Below are 14,032 nucleotides of genomic sequence, written 5' to 3'. Positions count from 1 at the left end.
TTAAAAAAAAAATCCAGAAGGTTAATCTAGGATCTGTTTCTCAATCCAGGCTCATCTTTCAACTTTTAGGAGTTGGTCACACCTGTTTTACGTTCTCCATTCTCCTCCCGACCATGTATCACACACAATCACTTTTGTTTTCAAGAATGCAAAAGGATGCCAAACCCAAGTGAGAATAGATTATGTTAGTTATCAACCAAGTACAGGCCGAACCAGTAACCCAGGTAAGTAAAGAGATAAAGGCAGAATTGCTGGGAACAGATTCCAGTCAGCCTGCTTATCTTGAAAGCCTTAAAATTATTTAGCTCATCGGTTTTATGACAAAAGACAAGAGATCACTGAACCACATAGCCATTTATTTATATTGGTTGGTCCACAGAAGGCTGTACTCTCTAAATGCCTGCCTATACCCTGAAATACTTGCTACTGGCTCCTCTCCAGCTTTGGGGAGTAAATGATAAAACAAGAGCCCTTTATACACCTTCCTGTTTCTCTGTCAGAGTGACTGCTTCACCTGGTACAAACTGCTCCTAGGCTGACAGTTTGAGAAACAAAAACCTTCTGGAAGGACCAGTTCAGATTTAAATGTTATACAGGCTATGGTAAGCAGTAAAAAAGCAGCTATCTGAGGATAGAAAATGTGTAAACATTAGAGCCGTCAGAACTTAGTCACATTTTTGGTATTTAGTAGTATTTATATGTTTAAGAGGCAAAACAGACATGGTTTATTCTTAACCCTCACTGAAAACACATTTAGGGAGGGAAGGTGTCATTGCTATTCCACAAGAAAGGAAAACAGAGGCCAATATATGTGACAGCAGTACAACAGGCTACCGAGCTTTGTCTGTAGATACTTAGTCAATTTCTCAACACTACTTCACCACAAACATACTCACGATCCTCTGTAATTTTCTAGGATACCAAAAAAAAAAAAAAGGATACTTCATCAATGACAAGTTACCAAATTAAAAGTGAACAGAAGCATGAACTTTTGTTTTAATTGTAGGAGTTACACATGCAGGTTTTACAGGACTCCATCAACCAGAGAAAAGCAGCGCCAAGTGTAGGCAGCCTAGAGGGGAGCCCCATGCGAGCAGGCCCTGAGCCCACTCATGCCTGCGTATGGGGATTGGGAGTAAACAGAGCCAAGTGAATTCTGAGGTTTTCTTCTAATCTTACTTTCAATGCACCCTCTAGGTATTTAAAAATAAATAAATAAATATGCAGCAGCAAACCACGTATGGCCTATTTGAAAAAATTATCACACAGTGAAGTTCTTTACTTCCTGTTCTTAAATACTCTTTAATATTCCACACATTTATGTCACCACTTTCCTACAGCTGGAAGAAATTCTCTGTCTATCTATATATCAAACGATGGAAAGAGAACAGGCCTCAGTTCTGACTGTGTGGGCACACTGGTTCATATACAGGCAAACAACAAGTAATGTCACCCGCAGTTCCGATCTGGTGACCATAATGCCGCTGTAGGGTTGTCTCTTTTACAGAAGAGGAACTGAAGGGAGAGGTTAAGGTCACAGAGTTTGTTGGTGGCACAGAGAGATCTCACCTTCAGGTGTCCTACATACCACTTCTAAAGTTCTGAGGCGGCGGGAAGAATAATGGGCACATCCCAGCAGAATTTGAACTAGCATGTGGTCTCTGAGCTACAGTACTGCACTGGGTGGACTGTGAGTACTTGGAGGAAGGGGAAATTAGATTGTGGAAGAAAAAAATATAGCTCTGAAGATTTAGTTTAACTCCAAGCTTAATATTCTGAGATCAAGAGCCAAACTTACACCGTTTCACTCCTCTGCTCCTTCCACTTGGCAAAACCAGCCAATGCTTCCCTGTTGATTTCACCTGCACTTTTAACCATGATTCATTTTCCACCGAGTGCCCCCTCTTCCAATCTGACACCAGGAGATGGGTGGAGCCCATCGGTCCTCACCATCAGACCTTTCCGCCCTAGCAGCAGAGGCTTTCTGCCTTGAAAAAGGGCCTGGGCAAAGCAGCAAGTTTCCTCTGGTTATCGCTGGCTGGTCACTGTTTAACCAACCCAGAGAGCCATGCACCGGGCACTCTGCTCCAAAGCTCTGAGTGTTACTTGCTCCACCTACGTGGGCGGGTGGGGTTGGTTCTCTGACCCTGTGGGAGCTACCAGAATAGCACTGTGTTGGGGAGTTCCAGAGTGCAGAAGGCACAGACTGGAAAGGAGATTTAAGAAATCTATCTCTAACGCTTTCTTTCCCTTCCAAAGATTATTATCATTGGGCCTGCATCTTAAAAAGAGAGGACTATTTGTGGAGAACAATTACACAATTTTGAGTTGTCTGTTCAAAGCTTTAACAATTCTTTTCAGGTTGTCATTTTATGGTAAATCAGAAGTGGGGCCACTTTATAATAGTCACTTGTTCCCTTTTGGTTTTAATCTGGTAAAGAGAGGAGTTGGCTACTTTTCTAGAATGATCCTTATGTTTTATGAGACTGGGTCTTCCTCCAGAATCTTTTCTTTCAGGTAAAATCACCCCGAATACAAATTCTCTAGACACTTCCTCTTCCCTTGAATAGGCAATTCAGAAAAGGTTTTGGCTCTTCCCCTGAATTTCTGGGACAGATCAAATGCATAGGAATAACTAAAAGAAATGACTGCTTTTGGCCTTGGGATCACAGTTGTTTAATATCAATTTTAGTTTTTATACCAAAATATTACTGAGATAGATTTTGATCTTTTTTCTCAAACAGCCTTTTCTTGCATAAATTTTAACTATTTCAAAAGCTCTTAATCAGAAAGAAAATAGAAATGACCATATCTTCATTCACCAGATTAGGAGAACCTAGCTTGTTAAAACTAAAAGATATCTGAAAACTGATTGAGGAACTGAGTCATACTTCCTGCTTTGAGACCCAACCACAACGTATGCACACTGGTGTAACAGCATTTTCTTTCTTCCATAAATGGCTCTCCCCAGAGCAAATACAGTTCAACAGGAACCAAACCTGCTACTTAAGCTATAGAAAGAAGCTAGTGAAACAAGGCATGGCCACCAAGAATTTCAAAATGCATGGACAACCTTTCTTATCTCCCCTATGGTAGTTATAAGGAAGAAGAGAAACTTGAAGCAGCCAGCTCTAAGGAAGTTTAAATCAAAAAATTTAAAGGGTAGATTTGTACCTAAATTTCCAGAATGAGAAATTAAGACCATAAACTTCAAAGGCCAGAGCTATATACCTACTTCACAATATTACAGAAATAGAATGGAACCCATCTCAGTCTTGAGACAGCCTTTTTTTTTTTTTTTTTTTTTTTAAAGATTTTATTTATTTATTTGACAGAGAAAGAGAGCACAAGCAAGGGGAGTGGCAGCAGAGGGAGAAGCAGGCTCAATCCCAGGATCCTGGAATCATGACCTGGGCCGAAGGCAGTTGCTTTACCAACTGAGCCACCCAGGCGCCCAAGATAGCTATTTTTAAAGTAGGCTACACAACGTGGAGCCCAATGTGGGGTTTGAACTCATGACCCTGAGATCAAGACCTGAGCTGAGATCAAGAGGTGGATGCTTAACCAACTAAGCCCCCCAGGTGCCCTGTGACAGCTATTTTTTTTACTGGTCTAAGAATGTATTGTTTGGTGCATATTTTGGGAACTAAAGTTGTTTTGGGTTTCATTGGTTAGGGAACATCTTTATTTTTCTAGAGTAATAAACAACAAGCAAAGAGTCAAAGCTTTTTCTGAAAAACACCCTTCTCTGTAATATGGGTCGAGAGTCCCTGGTTAGGTGAGCAAGCCGTCCAGAGTGGTCACTGCCACAGACCTTCTAGGAGTGGCAAGCTGCCAGTAAGGTGAAGAGGAAACAAGAGACCCAAGGAAAATGATGTGGAACATACCTCATCAGCACCATGTGCCTGAAGTTCCTTGTAGAATTTCAAAGAAATACTGACCATCACTTTTGTTTTATCTCCATTAGGATTTGAAATATGATAGAGGACTCCATCGAAATCTATGAGGGAATGTAAATAAAACTGCTTAACTTGGAAATGGGAAATAAGATCTCAAGGTGACTGCCAACCTTGTTATAGGCCACAAGGAGGTCTTCCTTGGAAGCAGGTGTATGTTTAAATCCATGCAGAAAGTCAGCAAAAACACTGGGACAGAACTGTCACGTACTGATCTCTTTGTTCTCTTCTAAAATTACAAAGCTATTCTTACCTTTGTTACAGCTTGGTGTTGAAAAAATATATATATATTTTTAAAAAGCTTTTGTTGTGATATATTTTAAAGAAGCTGTAATAGAACATAGAATAGACTCCTAGCCTGCTCCATGTGACTTCAACAATTATCAACACATGGCCAATCTTTCATTTAGATGTCACCCCAATGATTTATTCTAAAGTAAATCTGAGACATCACATCATTTCATCCATAAATATTTCAGAATGCATCTCCAGATGATAAGGAAGAATTAAAAAAAAAACAAAAAAAAACAACACAGCTACAATACCACTGCCATGACTAAACGTTTAAGAATAGCTTCTTAATGTCAAATATCCAGTCTAGTGTTCAAATATTCTGCCTCAAAAAAAAAAAAAAAAAAAAAAAGTTTTAAAATACTGTCATGTTATTTGAATTAGATCCAAACAAGGCCCCCACATTGCATTTGGTTATTTCTTAAGTTTCTTCTAATTTATATCCAGGCCCCCCTCTCTTTGGCTTCTATCTTCCTGCAGTACAGAGAGGACTTAACCCTGGGTAGTTCCTGAAACCAGGTGCTGAGGGCCATCGCTTTAGGGAGATCTGGCATTGCTGGTTAGTGGGAGGGGACAAGGATGGTGCCTGGTCTCCAATCACAGCACTTCAGAGCTGCAAAAAGTTTTCCAAAATCTAGTCAGGTACCCTCACTTTACAGAGGGTGATTGTTTAACTCCTTAAAGTCCACAAAGCAAGTGAGTAGTATCAACAGCTAATTTTTTATAGGGACTAGAAAACAGTAACCTCTCTCTGACTTGTTGAACAGGCCTCTAGTATTATCCATGTTTCCCCACTACTCTAGTGCTAGGCAAATTGAGATGAAGGCTACTTGAAGGCAGTAATTTAATATTTCCAAGTTAAACTGAAGTTTATAACACAACATTAAGCCCCAACTTTTAAGATATCAGCAAGTAACTTCACATAGCTCCATAAATCCACAAAATGATCATCTAAAACAAAGACCTTGAGAAGACTTGACAATCAAGGGACAGTACTCCAAATCTCCAAACGTATTTTAGGAATGAGTTTTCTATTTTTATATTGTGCCTTAAAAGGGATGAAGTAAGGACACTTACCTGCAAATGTTACTTCTACTGCTTCTGGCTTGTTACTGCAAAACAAAAGAACAGTCCTTCAATAAAGATAGCTGTATTGCTGCTTGTCCCCAAGGGGACTTGCAGACTCCTGAGCTCTGTTCCAGATTAGAACATTCAGGACCAGTCTTATGCTTACTGCTGACCTGAGACTGCAACTCATTTTCTCATGTACCTGAACCTTTGGGCTTCCTTAAGAGGACACAGAAAAGCGGCAGGACAGACAGTTTTTGTTTTCTAGCTGCTGTCAAATCTCTGCTACAGCTGGTGCTTAGTTCAGAATTCCTTAACACTATGATATGTATGTTTGCATATGTGAACTATAAAATGTCATCTTTTGATCAATGTCTCTCCCACAGGACAGTAGTGACGGACGTGGAGGTAGTACATTCTGCTAAACAGAATGCATAATGGTTTTAATCCACTAAAGAAGGGATAATTCCAGGCAATAAAACAAAACAGGAAGTTCTATACCATTTCAAAGACAATCTGTAAGTCTTCCTACACGTCTTTCCCTCTCCCTTAACGTCACCAAAGTTCTCACCACTCTCCTTCATGAAGCCCTCTCGGACTGGTTCTACCCTAGTTTTGTTTTGAAATTCCTGCACTGCACTTACATAGAAAGCGGAGCACAAAATAACACTGCAAAATCGCTGGGGACAGTCAAGACACCAAGGTTCCAGCCTTAGCTTTTCATCAGGACCATGTTTTCAGACCAATTAACACCTGCACGCCTGAATTTCTCACGTCTTAATTCATCTATAAAATTGGAGAATACAACCTCACTGAACTGCTAAAGATAAAGCAAGAGAACAGATACAAACTACTCATCCTGGAAGGCAACACCGATGGCCTGATACTTTCTGTGCAGCGCCCAGCTCAGCCTGGTACAGAAACTTCCACTTGATAAATGCTGCTGAGTTATTACCTAGAAGGCATGACATACATCCTAGCTATAAACAATAATGGTCAATTAACCTCCCATGAAAGCAACGTTATGGGATTTCCCCACTTCTCCTCAAAGCCCAATGGTAGGAAACAAAATAAGACTCCACGGTTTTATCTCTAATGACCTAGGACTCCAATGATTCCACTTTGTTTTATGGACCAACAAACAAGACACACACATTTCCACATTTATCCTTGCCTAATTTGCTCAAGACCTCACCATCAAGTACATCTTTTTTATACTACCTCCGCTCCCTTACCTGTAAGGGAACCACAACTGAGCTGCCCTCTCGGGTTGCTGGGAAATAATGGAAAACACAGGGTGGTGTATGCATGTTAAAAAGTGCTGCAGATGCTACACAGTTACTCTTCCAGGAAACTGGTTTTTATGAAGTGCTAGCCCTGCTGAAAAATCAACGGATACAAGTCACATACAGATTCCACTCTACTCCTGCACAGCCATCCGTGCGTGATTTAGGAAAATCAGTCCGGTTTAGGAAAACCAGTCCGGGAGACTCTAAGAATCAAAGCACTGAATGGGTTTATGGAGAATCAGTGAGTTCAGAATATAATGAAAAGAGCGACATGAAACCTTCCATTGCTTCTGACCTTTTGTCTGAAACTACAGCCAGGAGACAAAGACAATGAATGGCCAACCACAATTCCTCAACCTCTAAAAAGCAAGAGCAAAGCAAGAAGCAGAATAAACATTCATCTAAGGCTCACTTGCACGAACCATGAAGAGGCTGCACAATGGCAGGAAGCACCGAAGTCTGTTTCCCCTGGGAAGGATGGCTATGCCAAAACGTCAGGGTGGAGGCTTGTGAAAGTCCACATGGCGTCACTTAGTAGGTTGCTGGGTTTTGGGTTTTTTTTTTTTTTTTTTTAAATCCTTAGGCTTTAACTCAGCCAAGGAAGGAGTGAGCTCTTCATTCTCCTACTCCATCAAAGATGGAGAAAAATTAGGTATAAATAAAAAAGCCTTAGGGTTCTAAGCTGTAAACATTGAAAGAAAAAAAATTTTAAAAGTAGGCTCCATGCCCAGCGTGAAGTCCAATCCAGAGCCTAAATGCATGACCTTGAGGTCACAACTGAGTGGAGATCAAGAGCTGGATACTTAACCAACTGAGATACCCAGCCCCATCCCTCCCAATCTATAAACATTTTAACTGAAATTCTGAATTTCTCTAGGTTGTCAAGTTCTCTAAGGACAAATCCCCATTGGGAGAAGTTGCTTAGGAAGAGCTATACTAAAAGGTTTGTTGCCTGACTTGGGAATATTTGTCAAATCACCACCATTAATACTTTAGTTTACGTTTTATGGCTGCACAGTAGGTTATAGAGAAGACAGGCTGTAGAGGAACGCATTTGGCCAAAGGAGTCTTCTGGAGATCAGGTAGGAGTTACAAACTCTGTGCCCAACAAAGAGACCAGATCAAGAGTGAAATATACCAAACAGGATGTGTCAATTCCAAGACCAGGTGTTTGTTACTTACTTTAAAACCCTGGAGCTAGAAGGGAATAAGACTGGTCTGGGGGAAAGTGTACCACTTTAACAAAACGAAAAGATAAACGGATTAAGTATTTTTTGTTGTTGTTATTTTACCATCTGCTAAAGTTTCAGATGCTGGGAATGAGTTTAAGCACAAAATCAAGTTCTTCGGAGTTGACTATTCAGCTCAAGTCCTGTCACTTACTGGCTATAAACCACACTCAATGTTGCTCAGATACTGCTGAGCCTTCAGGTTCCTTTTCTAGAAAATGAAGATTAAAATGTTGTTGTGAAGACTAATTGAGATGACATGTGTATAGGACAGTTTCCCAACCAGTGTCTTGTGACTAAGCTACAGACAGGCTGAGATAATGATCCTCACAGCCCTCAGGGCAGTCCAATAGCAGGATCTCTAGGCTAGACCATTCACTCAAATGTGCCACACAAATACCATGTTGTGTGTGTGACCCATCGTAAGGTTAGAAAAGTCACCAGTGAAGGGTATCCGCACAGTGCTTAATGCATTACGTCTACTCTCTCCATAGCTCCCAAAAGCCCTTGTTTTCTCAACTGTAAATGGGAACTGCTGTCACATAGGCACATTCAGAAATCAAATGAAGTTATGTTATTAAAGCTTAGAGCACAGTGTCTAATATCACAGACAGTGACTGATGAATTAGTTTTTCTTTTAGGTGGAGTCAGAAAACACCAGACTTTGAAGTCACAGCTGGGAGAAGTTGTGGGATTATGCTAACTCCCAGAATCAGGAACTGGTCAGCACTACAAGGAGAGAACCCCATGAGTATCAGTGCTGTAATGTCCAGAATCCTAGAACAAACCAGCTAGATAAGTCCTCAGGGTTACTGACTGTATAGCACAGAACACTAAAATATATTCAATTTACTCAGATGGGTTTTGAAAGTTATTCTTAAAATCGTTAGGAAAAATTTTCTTCTCTTCTTTTCCCAAGGAAGTTTCTAGAATGTCACCAATCAATAAAGAACTCCTGACAACTGTATTTTCCAATCCTCTTTTCTCATTAAGGATTTCGGAGTTTTTACTCCTGAATGCATCCAATTCCCCATTTGGGAATTTATGTGCCTCTTCTATTTTCCCCTTCTATGAGCTGAATGAAAAATTACTGAATTCTGCTATCTCACCAAAAGTTTTTGATCACTCTGCGGTTAATTCCCCTATAGGGCTCCCATCAACCTATTCGAGCAAAGACTAAAAAATGTGGTCCCTACTCTCTGCTAAGCCAGACTCAAACTATGGAGAACAAAGATGATCTAAAAGCTAATTCATGGGGTGCCTGGGTGGCTCAGTGGGTTAAAGCCTCTGCCTTCGGCTCAGGTCATGATCCCAGAGTCCTGGGATCCAGCCCCTACATCACTGAGCTCTCTGCTCAGCAGGGAGCCTGCTTACTCCTCTCTCTCTGCCTGCCTCTCTGCCTACCTGTGATCTCTTTCTTTCTGTCAAATAAATAAATAAAATCTCTTGTAAAAAAAAAAAAAAGTGATTTTTTAAAAAGCTGATTCATGCAATATCAGAATAGTGATAAATTAAGCACCTAAAGAAATTAAGATTCATTCCACCTGGCTTCATCCATTCCTTCAAGAAATTAGTTCCTGAGCTAACCATATACACAGTGAGGATGCTGGGAAAGAAAGATGACCAAAGTGATAGGCCCTGCCCTTAAGGAGTCATCCGTTTCGTGGAGTGTAGCTCTGGGGCTTCACGCACAAAGTGGTGCCAAGGTCAGAAGGCAGACAGCCTATACAACTGTAACTACTTGTACAAAGACCAACCAGACCGTTCCATTTCTTCTAGATGCTTCTTGAACAATGTCCCAATTCCAAATCACTTCAAACCAGTCTGTCTCCCTGAGGACACATGCAGCATATTTAGGAATGAGAACAAGGTATCAGCAAGATTTAATTTATTCCTTTCTCAAATTTCTCCTCCCACAGTCCTTGCCCACCCCAACTGGCACCTCTTGCTTACTGAGCTTCACTCCCCCTCACATAACCACAGAGCCCCCACAACATGGAGAGCTGTGGCAAGAAGCCAGTATGCACTTAAAAGCAACAGCAATTCGCATGTGACAGCATTTCCTCAATTCTGGACTCCAGGCTCTAAGTTCATGGGCTACCTTCTAAGGCTGAGGTTCTTGTAGTGTACACAGTAACAAAAAAATTAAATTAATTTGCCCGATTACATCTGTCTTAATTGGGCATCTGGGTAAGAATTCCTAAATGAAAAGGCAATGCTGTTGACAAGACCTGTGCGAGTTTATTGGTAGTGCCGAGCACAGCTTCTTAATCAGCATATTCTCTTAGCATGTAGGCTGTTAATGAGACAATTTACCAATAATTACCATTTTGTGACGATATATGAACCGTTCCAATAAGCCATTTTCCCAGGAGTGTGGTAGGAAAACAATAAAAAGCAATTTGTTGGGAATGAATCTTAGGCTTTGTCCGAACTGCCTCCAAATTAAAAGGTGATCATGCCTAAATGTTCAACAGTTTTGACAACTGTTTACCCAAAAGAAGTTTAGACTCTTAGTAGGATGTCACAGGCAAGAGGATTCAGCAGGATGGTCTGAGGTGTCATTTAAAAAAACAAAAAACCCTCAGGAGGAAAATTACTGCAACTGTATTCTGAAGCATATACCACAAAACTATTTTTAAAACTATCTCACGCTTGCATTTTCAGTAGCTGCAACAGTGCTAGTGCTGTTCAACAGAACTTTCTGCAATAATGCAAATGATCTACATGTGTCCTGTCCAAATATAGCCACTACCAGAGACATGTGGCAACTGAGCACTAGAATCGTGCCTGGTGTGAGGAACTGGATTTTAGTTTTATTTTACTTTCTTCTTTAAACTTAACTAGCTACATGTAGCCACTGGCTATTATACTGGACACCACAGAGCTATGAGATTTACTCTGGAAGAGGCTGCTCAGAACCGTGATTTCCCCCAACAGGTTTGCTCTGAGAAGCGTAAAGTCCGGGGCAGCTGCCCTCTCCCAGCAGGTTCGCGCACTGGCAAAGCCTTTCCAATTCCCAGGATTTCTCCTCCAAGCTACTCCCCTTCATTAATGTCTCTCTGCCATCTCGGCTGGCACACACCTCACCCTTTAGCTCCTCTGTGCCCTTCTGAGCCTCCTTTCGCTGTTTCTGCTTGGTGTTGAGCACTGGTAGAATCCTATAAATGTTTGTGATTATCACACTAGTCATTTTTTGCTGGAAGTTTTAGTGTAGTAGGCATGCGCCTCAATAAATCCGTTAACTACTTCACTGCTGCCTCACGTTGTATGCCTGGAAACTCACAGCAGGCCTAGAAGCCAGTTTCTGATGGGTGGGATCTGCAATCCCACCTACCTCCAGGCCTGCTATCAGGGTCTCTTCAAAGATTTACAGAGAGCTTTTCAGCAGAGTATGTTTTGAGTCCCCTTACTTAAAGTCACACTTCAAAGGGAAGACAGCCACAGTAAAAGCCGAAACTTGCTGCCCTGCCCAATAACCAACATCGCTGTAACATATATTTGTTAAAAAATGTCCTAGAAGTTCTAACTTGCGCTTCCAGACTTGAGTGCTTATTTTAATTCCTCTGAAACAGTACTTTGTAAGATTTAATTTTCTAAAAGTTAAAGAGCTGTTGTTCCGGATGATGGGCTTTATTTGGAATCACAAATAGATATGAATATACTTCTACACTACAAGGCATGCTTCTACTTGAAAATGAACAGACATTTATCTTGTAGATCAGCTTATAACCACCGAGGTCTCATTCTTTGCTAGTCTGGACTCGAGAATGCACTTAACAGGTTCAGCTATGAAAATGCAGAAGTTAATTTAACTTCCTCCTCTATGCTACACTGCTCAAAAAAAAGTACCCAGCAAGCACCCAAAATAAGACTCTGAGCTGATTCACTCACACATTTAAAAAGCAAAGGGACTGGTAAGTGAGACTGAAGAAGTAAGTTAGCTTAAAATATAAGCAACTGCAAGCAGGAAACAGGCTTCTTGTAAGCCTTACTTCAACGAAAACCATGCTTTACTTTACAGATTAACATCTGTGTCCTTATAAAAGAGATCGGAGACAAAATATGTTCAATTCAGGCAGTGGGTTAGAAGTATTTTTATTTAATGACTCCAAACCACAAGTTCATTATGAGCACTTAGAAGTTCCCCTGCACCAATCCTTTCCCCTCTGTAGATCTCCAAGCAGTGACTTTCCTATGACTAGTTCCCAGTTCACCAGAAAGTTTGCATTCATTTCCTAAACTGTGCAACCAAGAGGCAAAGCCCCAGCCTCGCAACGGAGAAACGAGGCAAAGGGACTGGCTACAGGTCACCAAAAATTAGAAGCTAAAACCAGGTCCCTGGCTCACATTTTAAATATCAGAAAAGCAAAGCAGCTTTGGGGTAGGAGGTTGTTTTCTACCGATTCTTGTGTTTCACAGAGAAGGCAGCCTTGGAAATATGTGCTAACCTACCTTTAAAAAGGCCAATGGTAAATAAAGGTTATCTGAGAACTTTATAGACTTTGGATGCTTGTAAATGTGTACCTGGGCCAGGATTACCACATTAAAAATCACAGACCAGGGGTCTTGTATAGTATAAGAGTTTAAAAGATAAAAGGGTGGAGAAAGAATTATAACCTCAGGAGAGAGATAAGGAAGGGTGTGGATATGGAGACTTAGCTTTGCTTGAGAAATATATTAACAAAATGGCCAGAGTGTCTTACAGCAGGTTTCGGGGAAGGGAAACCAGACCAGTCGCGTTTTTCTGAGCTGCAAGACTGGGTGTGCTTTCAGTCTAGCCTCCAGCATCTTTAGATGAAGAGGTGGGGGTGGGGCTGGAGAGGGAGAAGGCTGGTGGGGATCTGGGCCTGCATCTTCTTCCCTCCTCTAGTCCTGGAAATTCCTGAAAACTCCTTCCAACCCAATCCCAAACAGGCTTTCTTGGGGTTCAGAACAATGACGGGGAATACAGAGGGAAGGGATCCTCTGCTCCCTCCAGAAGGCAATGGGATCCTCCCGGAGTTCCGGCCTCAGCTGCCCTCACGTCCCACAGGTCTCCTGCCCTTTGGCACGCGCGCTCCGGTCCACTCGCCGCTTCCGCATCCTTCCTCCGAGCCTCTCCCCACGCATCTCTGCCCCTCACCCCACCGCGCCCAGTAGCCTCCCACGTTTACCCGGCCGGGTCCGTCCCCACACCCGGCCAGGTCTCCCACCTCATCCCTTCAAGTCTGGAGGACTGAACGACACTGAGGACCAGCGGGGGTCAACTCTGCCTCCCCCGCCACCCACCGGCCCCAAGCGCGCGCTCACCCGGCGGCCGCGTTCTCGAACTTGAGCGCGAGCGTCTCCTCGATGATGCGGTTGTTCACCTCCAGCAGGATCATGGCGGCGGCTGCCCCGGGCAGGGGAAGGAGAAACAAGGGAGGGTGAGGGTGGGTAAGGGAGGAAAGGACTTGAGGGAGCGGCCCTGCTGCCCCGTGAAAGAGGGGGGTTGGGTGGGGTAGGAGGTCAGGGGAAAGGGAAGAGGGACCAGGGTGGGGGGAGAAGGGGAAGACGCGCGCTCGCCCTCGCACGCACTCGCTGTGGAGACACCCACCCACCCGACCGACCTGGCCCCCGAAGCCTGAACCCGCCTGCCGAGCCGCCGCCGCCGCCGCTGCCGCCTCACCGACAAGCCCGGTCCCCGCCCAGCCCCCGGCTCCAGCCGGCCACTTCCGCTCTCACACCCACTTCCGCTCGCTGCCCGGACGCGCGGCCCCGCGGCGCCATTTCCGCTTCGACCCCTCGTGCACGCGCACGCAGGGGCGTCGCGGAGGCTGGGCTGGCGCATGCGCGACCCCCACCCCTACCCTGGGTCCATTTCACTTTCTCGCAGAGCCCCTCCACCCCTCAGCCCCCTCTCCTGCAAGTTTGTCTCCTTGTTGGCTGTCATTCTCCGATGCCTGCCTCACTGTCCAGCCCCTCCCTCCCGCTTGTCGCAGAGGTCCAGCTCCACCCTTCCGGTCGTGTCATTTCAGAGACGCCGCGAGAAGCCCGCCCTTGTCCTCTCCCAGCCGGCTCCTTGGCTCTCAGCTTGTCCGTGTGCCCCTTACTCCTGCCACACTGATGGCTGTCTAGCGGTACCATCACGAATTCATTTCTCCAACAAATATTTAGCGGGCTCATGCTCTGTGCTGGGAGTGCAGTGGAGAATGATACTGACGACATCCTGCCCTCG

At 43.4% G+C, this 14,032-nt stretch overlaps 1 protein-coding gene across 1 annotated transcript in view; it reads right to left on the bottom strand.

The window, feature by feature from the left end:
• The window catches only part of ARPC2 (actin related protein 2/3 complex subunit 2), a 29,148-nt gene extending 15,629 nt beyond the window's left edge, over nucleotides 1-13,519 (bottom strand). The window contains exons 1-4 of the mRNA XM_032354775.1: nucleotides 13,425-13,519; nucleotides 13,126-13,207; nucleotides 5,325-5,359; nucleotides 3,888-4,000 (exon numbers count right to left, since the gene is read on the bottom strand). Of these exons, the coding sequence (XP_032210666.1) occupies nucleotides 3,888-4,000; nucleotides 5,325-5,359; nucleotides 13,126-13,199 (222 nt within the window). The 5' untranslated portion in view covers nucleotides 13,200-13,207; nucleotides 13,425-13,519. The remainder of the gene's footprint in view (nucleotides 1-3,887; nucleotides 4,001-5,324; nucleotides 5,360-13,125; nucleotides 13,208-13,424) is intronic.
• Between the last annotated feature and the right edge of the window lie 513 nt (nucleotides 13,520-14,032).

This window comes from Mustela erminea, chromosome 8 (genome assembly GCF_009829155.1).
Source record: "Mustela erminea isolate mMusErm1 chromosome 8, mMusErm1.Pri, whole genome shotgun sequence".
Classification (NCBI taxonomy): Eukaryota; Metazoa; Chordata; class Mammalia; order Carnivora; family Mustelidae; genus Mustela; species Mustela erminea.
The sequence above is the reverse complement of the archived record's forward strand: the minus strand, read 5'-3'. Positions and strand labels throughout refer to the sequence as shown.